This window comes from Rhea americana, unplaced genomic scaffold, assembly GCF_003343005.1.
Source record: "Rhea americana isolate MKP2758 unplaced genomic scaffold, rheAme1 scaffold_85, whole genome shotgun sequence".
Lineage (NCBI taxonomy): Eukaryota > Metazoa > Chordata > Aves > Rheiformes > Rheidae > Rhea > Rhea americana.
Window position 1 is genome coordinate 3,156,365 of NW_028187034.1, and position 8,777 is coordinate 3,165,141.

Below are 8,777 nucleotides of genomic sequence, written 5' to 3' on the forward strand. Positions count from 1 at the left end.
GGATATGATCCATATGTGGTTTCATGGAGTGTAGCAAATCCAATTTCCAGCTTGTAGCTCTCATTTCCCATTTTTGTTCTGTGCTAAGTAGCTCTTAGGTACCAGTTTTTAAAACAGTACAGAATACACCGGGCCTCTGGTCTGCTAAGAGGTCTCTAGGCTAAGGCAGAAGTCCGAATTAGGTCATACGTGATAAACTTACGTATTTTGTCAACAGTTCCCTGTGTGTCACAGGTTGAAGTGAACAGTCTGCTTTCAAAAAATAAACTGCTGGTATTTGACCATTTTCATAGTTCCTGAAGATTTGGTCGATTTTTTTGAAGGCCTCCCTTTTGAAGGAAGATTTAGAGTTAAGAGTTGAAGTTGAGAATCTTATGTGCCTATTCCCTCCAGAAAAAAATTACTGTTAAGTTTCTCTTTGTGATAGCATCTATAGGAGGAAGATGAAATGTTGAATTTTAGTTAAGAAATATTCTTAGCCTTAGGTGAAATAGTAGAACAAGGGAAGAAAGGAGAATTTTTTAATTCAGAAGAAACAAAAAAAGCCAGTTTATATTCCTAAAACCATTCTGGCTATTGTTTTTCCTTCTTRAACTTTTGTGAGAAAATCTGGGATCTGTGACAAAGAGAATCTGCWTGTCCTAACCTGAGAGAACTGGGTTGTGTTACTGGAATTTCATGCCTTTATCTGTGTGCTAGAAATGGAAATATTCTCATCTCGCTTCTTGCACTAAACCAGCCTCCAAAAGTTGTGGAAAATGGATCGCCAAAACTTTATTTATTTACTTGTTTGTCTGTGTGTGTCTCTGCAGCAATTCGGCAAAATCCTTGATGTAGAGATCATCTTTAATGAGCGTGGCTCCAAGGTAAGTCTTGTTTCTGTACCCACTTCTCTTGTTTTGATTGCACAAAGTAAAAGGCAGTTCATTGCCTGGAGAGTGTRCTCTGTAGAGATTGGCAAGAGTTAGTGTGATGGGGGAAAGGGAAAGCTATTTTGGGGGCTGTCTCTTGTTCCTTCTGATTCAAGACTCTGAGCAGGGTCATTTCTGGACAGTATGTCCAAATGCCTCTAGACAGCCCTGTCTGTAATGTGGGATCAGGTTCCCCAGCCCCTTTTACCAAATAAGGGAGTTACCTGAGCCTTCATACCAATCAGTACTCATTGCGTTGGCAATGGGCATCCTGTGAGGAAGGCAAAATAAGGTAGAACAGCTTTGTTCTGATGGGAGCTGAAAAAGAAATCTAACCCCCAAACGACATTTTCATTGGATTAAAACACTTCCATAGACAATCTAATATCTCATATGTGGAAGGATTTTTTTTTCTCTCACTTTCAAAATTCTTGTGTATTTCTGAGATATTGACCTTTCATGGCTGAGATATTTGATAATTAATCTAAGAATTTTCATTCCCCCTGCCCTACCCCATGTGGACCTCTCCCCACTGGATTTGCATTTGGATATCTATTTTTGTTTTTAAGATATACTAAGGGGGAGGTTTTGCTGAATGTTAATGGTAATATTTTTCTCTGGAGATGAGATTTCAGATGTTGCTTAGGTCAAATGCAGAGAGATTCAGTGATTTTTGTCCTAATTGGCAATTGGTTCTCATCACCTAACCAATATCACCACAATGACAAATTGATGTGATTCTCTCTCTGCCCAGGAGGTTCAGCACTGGAATAGAAGGGAGTTTTGCAGGTCAGGAGCGAGGTGCATTGCCAAAGCTCTATGGGGGAAGCTTGCACAGTGCATGTCTATACTCTGCTTGACTTAATCAATGCTAAGATTCCCATTTTCAATTAAAACAAAATTTCCCTACTCCCCCCACACACGTGTGCGCACATGTGTGCATGCACACTTGAGATTTTGATGTTGCGGTTCAGCTAAGCAGTTTTGTTTTAGAGTCTTTGCCTTTCTCTTGAATTTGAGGTTCACTGTCTTAAAAGTGGCCTCTTTGCTTCAACATATCTTATGGAGTACGTTCATGTTCAGAGCCCTCTGCAAATCTTCACTGGTGTTCCCCAAGATGGATTCTGAAATACTTCAGTCTCTGTATTATCTGGAAACCAGAAAGCAATTGGTATATGTACAAAAGAAATTAGATTTAATGCTTTCCCATATCCTTCAGTTGTGCTTAATGCCTTTTTTTTCTTTTAAATAATAATCTGAACAAATAGATGTTTGTATGTCTCGGTTTCAGAGTTTCACTTCCCTTTATGGATAAAAATCTATATGCTTTACCAAAACAATCAGCTATGCTGAGTTTGTAAATATTTATTTTTCTCTTTGCTGTTTTTCTGATATTTATAGGCTAGAGCTGTCTGTGAATTACTTCTTATTTTAGTCATTACTGTTTGGCTTTGGGAATAGCCCTTGACCTCTAGCAAATCTCTGCTTTTTGGAATGTAATTGCAAAAGGAAGAATAAACATAACTGGCCTGACAAAGACATGGAGTTCTGTCCCTCATCTCCCTCTGTATCTGTGCTTTCCAGCACAATATTTTCTTCTTTAGATATGAGATTCACAGTCTTTTTCATCCATACAGCCATGTATTAAACACCCACAGCTGCCCTTTTCCTTCTAGGCAATACTAACATAGGGGGCTATTGTGAAGACTTGATTTATGACTGCAAAAATTACCTTTTGTGCAGTTGTTAAAGCCCAAGGCTTCTGGTTTTCAGTTAAAACAAAAATTGTTGCTGAAGAGTTCCTTGAAGAATTTTATTCTGAACTCTATTAAGTACATGAAAAAGAAAGCAATCCAAAGAGGTGTTCTTCCAGTTCTTGATGACACAGTTTTCTACTGCTTTTTTGTCAACTGACAGCAAAAAGTGGTTGCAAAACTGGTAGCTACTTATATGAGGGATGGGGCAGAATCTGAACAGAATGAGAAACACCCAAAGAATAATTTTATGGTATCTTTGTATCCTTCTCTACCCCAAATAATTCATATTTTAAAAAGAACGCAAGATTATTCCTGCTTAGCATGAAAATGGGAGGCCCCAGTGTTTGAATGGGGTGTAGCTGCACAAAGCACCTGGTATTCACATAATGGAAAAAAAAAAAAAAAAAAGCAGTTTGGTGATCTGATGGTGAAGCAAAGGAAATGGATCTTTCTGGAGGCCACTCGCTCACTCTTGGGTTCTTCCTCTACCCTAGGGAGAAAAAAAAAATCTGAATGCATTTTCCTGCCCTGTGGTTTCCATTCTAATCTAATGATATGAAACCTCTCTTTCTTCTYCTCCTCCTCCTCTCTTTTGGGAATCCGAAAGCAGATGCTCCTGCTGCCTGCCTTGTGCTGTGTTCTCAATGCTCCCTTCCCTTCCCTGGGCTCCTAAGGGTGTATAGTTTGTGTATATGTTTTGTAAATATTTAAAAGGTACAGTGGTAAATTCCAAATTGCCCTGGGTTTGCCCCCACCCAGTGTATGATGGGGTTGAGCAGCACTTTGTCCCTGCCTAGCTGTGGCAGGAGTTCTCTGCTGGAATCACGTCAGTGCTGGTCAGTAGGAGGGACTGGAGAAAACATTCATTTTGCATTTTTTTTCCTTTTGAATCCACCTGAGATGAGCAGCCTGTTTTCTTCCACAGCTGTAATGGTGTTTCTGAAGGAAATGTATGAAATGGGCTACATGTTTGGGATCTCTGTGTGACCAACAAAAAAAGCAATCCATTTGCATCACAGCTACCTAAAACCTTGGGCTCCTGCACTTTGCTTGGAAAGTAGCATTTGTTGACTTGCTGTATCACAGCAGAGGGGGAGGCAATTAATAATTTAGTTCTGAGCTGCGTGCTGATTCTCTTCTGAAGGCAATGTGGATTTTTGTTTAACTGGGTTTCTGCCTTGATTCTGTTGAGCATGCTTGTATGGCTATGGTTGACTTCATAATGATGCTATTTTGCTCCATGTTAGAATCAACATACAGATTTTAAAGATGCCTTGCCTTTCATTTTATTTTATTCAGCTTGTATAATAGAATGATTTCAGTCTTCACTAAGGTTTTTTTGTTGCTGTTGTTTCTAGGAAACTAGGTATTTGTTTCAGTTGTATTCCGTTTACCATTACAATTCCAGCTCTGATTCTCCTAAATAGCACTCTGCTTATGGTTGCAATTTACCATGCACTTCACTGAACTGTGAATAAAATGCCTCTGGAGGAAGTTGAGAAGAAGGATTCCTGCTCCTCTTGTCAGTGGAGACATATCCTCTAGATGCATATTTTGGCATCATTCTTAGAACGAACAAGTGGGCATATTTGCAGAACTAATGCAGTTTGCCTGTGTGATGCTTTTAATGAGATCCCTATGACGTTGGTAAAACTGTAGTGGAGAGGAATCTAAGCCCTTTGCTCATCAGCTGCATGCAGTGTCACATTTCAAGATGTGCCCTCTGTGGCATTCAGAAACCAGGAGTGTTTAAGCACACAGCAAAATCTTGACTGAAGAGGGAGCGGTTTTAGAGTTTTAAATGGTAAGAGGTCATATTAGAGCAGATTACAAGCTCATGGTTTGGGGATAGTGTAAGTTGCTCCGTATTGCCTTCTGCTTGGGAAACCTGGGTCCTTGAAGGATAGACTCTGAGTTCTTTAGGAATTGTCCTGAACTTAGCTGCAGAAAGAAATCCCAAGTAGAGCATTCATCAAGGGATCAGGGATTCTTGGAGAAGGATATATTTATTGCATTTTTGAACAAGTTTTGTTGCTGTAACTGGTGAGTCTTCTGTCAGTTGCACGAAACTGATACAGCTTTAGTGACCTAAACTACTGTCCTCCTCCTTTCAGATTTTAGGACTGCTTCACAAAAAGATTGTCATTTGGGTAGGCTCTGCCTCTCCCCCACTTAATACCCCAGTTTCTCTGGTAAGGGGTGGGAGGGTAAAGTGAAGTTCTTGAATGACATGGTAAGATGGACAGATGAAATCCTATGCTAGATCAAGGGGTGGAGAGGGAGTGCACAACTCAGAAAATGTGGGGCCATGAAACCCCTAATTTGAATTGGCTGGAATTGCTCTTAGAGCCAGAAGTTTTTGTTCAGCAGCAATGTTGGCCTAGTTCCCACCATTCAGTCCTGTCCTCCGCCTCCCTCAGTTTTGCTGGAGTGATTGGCAGTGGACCAATACAACAACCTGAACTGGGGAAGTGATCTAGCTTAAAAATAACCCTGCTGTTTTTTTCTTTTTTTTAAAAAAATAGGGATGTGGGTGGTGGTTTTTTGTGTATGTTTGTGTGTGTTTTTTTGTCTGATCTGGCTCACTAGATTGCACACACACATGGTCTGGTGCAGTATGCATGTATGCATAATGCAGTCGGAGTGGAATGGGAGCAGGAGGGAGGAGCTGGTAGTGCTGCAGGAATAATGGCAGCTTTGGTTTACACTGATTCCCTCATCAATTTAAAATGTGCATGTAAACTCAGTAATGTGTGTGTCTCTGAATCTCTTGCTGTGTCTCTGTTGGTTCATCCAGTCCTGCTCATCTCAGGTGGATTATAGCTGAAACTCTCCTACTGTCTTCAAATGCCTTGGAAACAGGTAGCCAAAATTTTGTTGTTTCCTTGGCCATTTTCTAGGGCTCCTAAAAGTTGATTTGTGTATGGAAATAAGAAGAAGGAAAAAAACAAACAAACAAAAAAAACCTTTGTTAACGATTGGTATTAGCAGCAGATGGAGGGAAGGCCCTTTGGCTGCGTGTTCTAGTGGTACAAGACAAAGATGCTGCTATTGAGGTGACTGTTCTAAACTCAGTGACAAATGAAGGGTTAACAATGCATGGATTTCAAGGGGCGCTGTTTCGTTTCCTTTGTTTTTATTTTCTGGTTTTTTGTTTTATTTTATTTTGTTTTTGTTGTTTTTTGTTTAATTTCTGTGTTCTGGCCACACCCAGGAGAACCGTCTGCTTTTGATTTCTCCCTTTACGGTTACATGGTAAATTTTCTTTCTCATTCTTCAGAGATGGAAACATTCAAATATTATATATATACATTTATTTTATTTTTTTACACTGCTCATCATGTTGCTTGTTATTTATTGCAGAGTCTGAGGCCAGACTAAAAGGGGTGACAGTTACTCGGTCTCTTCAGGCCCTTTGAATAAACCTTTTGGGTGAAAAGGGGTTAGTCTGGCACTGCAAATTACTCACAAGTTCTAGAGATGTTTGGGAATATTTAATGCTTGCTGAGTACTCTGAGGCTTGGACTTCATTCATGTTTGGAAGAAGTTCTTAGAAGTTATTGGTGGAAAGAAAATGTTGAAGAGCTCAGCCTTGCTTTCATAATAACCTTATTAAACCGAAGTTATTTGTATAGTCTAGATTTTAGAAACCCTAAGTCTTTTTTGACTCAAGATTTTATCTTCCCTTCCTTCATAGTTTGCCTCCATGGGGCCAGCCAGTACCTGCTCTAAGTCTAAAGTAGTAAATACTGGTCATTTGCTTCTCCTTTTCAAAAGCAAGACATCCTTGGGAGGTAGAAACAAGAACTGCTTATTGTGTATGTATTTAGGTACAATTAATCCCTATTCTTTGCAGGTCACCTATGAGAAGGAATTAAATATATATATTTTTTTCTCCCACATCAAAAATATGTATAAAATCTCTAATTTTAAAGCTTAGAAATAAGGTAAACATCAAGCGTGGCTCACCTCTTTTTCCTGAGGAAAATTTGGAAGTCTAAGAGACGCATTAAGAAGACTTTAACCAAGGGGACAAATACCGACTCTACTGTAGTCCACTATGTGAAGCATTAATTCAGTATTGACATTAAATGATTTTCGGCAGAGCTGTATGAGCAAAGGACTGATCTGTCAATAAACCAGGAATTCTGGTTAATGAGTTATGTTGTTCAGAATCAAAATAATTAATTCTGTTTTAATTCACATTGTTTGTTGCTTTGATATAGTCTGCATGTGGATTGTACCCTAGCTTGATATAACTTATTCATTACAAATATGGGAAATTCAAAATTGGTTTAAAGGTATTTGATATTTATTTAAAAATTCCATACAAACTTCACTGATTACACATAAATGTGCATCAGAGTAGTTTTAGTTTGGTTCCACTCTGCACAAATAATGTCTAAAAAATACCTTCCCTCTGTTCTCCAGCTTTCAGTTCATATCCTTGCAGAAGACATAAATTCCATTCAATCTCCAAAGGATCTTCTAGAATGGAAAAAAAAAAGAAAAAAAAAAAAAAGTAAAAAGAGAGCAGGGGAAATAGAGAACTTTCTCTTGCAGTATTTACCTCCCCTCATCATCCAAAATTTTCAAGGTGCTTTTTTTCTCATTATATAGAACAGAAGGAAAGGTATTGCTCTATTTCTCAGTCTTTCCTTTTTCTAGAGGAGTTCTTTAAAGCTCATTCAATACACTGCCCCTTTATATTCAGTTTGGCTATAACCTCCTGTCCTATTTGTCTGCAAGACATTTAAAAGTTGAGTACATTTGGGTTGATTTATTAGCCCTTCTGTGTTGCATCCCAAATTTTAAATCATTTCAGCAGACAACTTCTATGCTTTCTGGGGGTGGGGGGGGGAAAGACACAGTTTGTTTATTTATATAGCTTTCTTTTCATAACTAGAAAAATGAAATTATCTAAAGCTTTAGAGTATTGGGTTGGAGCCCGTAGGAGATCTCGTGTTGATTTCAACATTACAAAACTTAACTATGTTCTTTTGTTGTTGCTGTTCATGAAATAATAAAAAGCTGCACTTCACAAGTGTATAACAGTTTTGCACTGRAAACCTAGCTGTGGATGATAAAGATCAGCATGCACATGTCAAATGATTTGGACTTCTTAAGATTCTTATTGTAGAAATCTTTAAAGGGCGCTTAAAGAATGATGGCTTGCTTGTGTCTTGCTGCTAACACTGCTTAGAAATCCAGACGCTATATATATATATATTTTTTCTGTTCAATCCCTATGTACTGACCCTGAGCTGCGTGGAAGGGGCTGCAAGGCTAGCATGCCATTTCCGTGACAAGGCATAGCTTTATATCACTCACGTTTCCCGTCTCTCTCTTTAATATCAGGAGTTTCCATTACATCAAATGCAAGCTTTGTTCTTCCTGCTCCCAAGGGTATTAGTTCCCACAGAGATTACTGTCTATACATTAAACTGATAATCACTTTATATCAAGCTGCAGAACTAGTTTTCCTTCTCCTGTTCTCCACATACCTTAAAAAAAAAAAAAAAAAAAAAAAAGTAGTGAAATTTTTCATTTGGCCCTGCTGTCTATAATGGCATGAAGAATAGCTCATCACAGTTGTCTGTAGTAAGATACCATTGAAGAACAGTTAAACTCCTAATTTATTTAGTCATGTCAGCTCCATTTTGGTGGCAGTGCGCCCATCTCTATGGAAGTGAGCAGAGTCTCTTATCCTGCACTGTTACCTGACTSTGTGAATTGGCAGCAATATCACTATGTAGGACAGGAATGTTGCCTTCATGGGCTAAGTAAACATAATTTCTGCTAACTAAAGGGGTGCTTTAGAAGTCCTTGAGCTTTCTTAATTGTACCAAGTGAGGATTCATTAATTTTTCTTAAGCGCGGTCTCATTAGGTAGAGATTTTTCACCACCTGTGATGCAGAGGTTGCCATCTCAGGAAAAAAAAAACAAGTGATATGGGTAGCAGGGTACAAGGAAGRTAGTAGTAGGTAAAACCTATTTTTACTAATGAAATCAACGTTTAGATGTTCAGATTTGTCCACAAGCCCAATGTGATACTTGTAGACAGGAAAATTCTGAAGCCTGGGGGTTCTTTTATCTTTTTTTTTTTTT

General features: G+C 38.7%; 1 protein-coding gene across 7 annotated transcripts in view; it reads left to right on the forward strand.

Moving 5' to 3' along the window:
• RBFOX2 (RNA binding fox-1 homolog 2) overlaps nucleotides 1-8,777 on the forward strand; it is a 114,897-nt gene that overhangs the window by 77,028 nt on the left and 29,092 nt on the right. For all 7 annotated transcript variants that reach the window (XM_085323604.1, XM_085323606.1, XM_085323600.1 and 4 more), the window contains exon 4: nucleotides 813-866. In XM_085323604.1, the coding sequence (XP_085179730.1) occupies nucleotides 813-866 (54 nt within the window). The remainder of the gene's footprint in view (nucleotides 1-812; nucleotides 867-8,777) is intronic.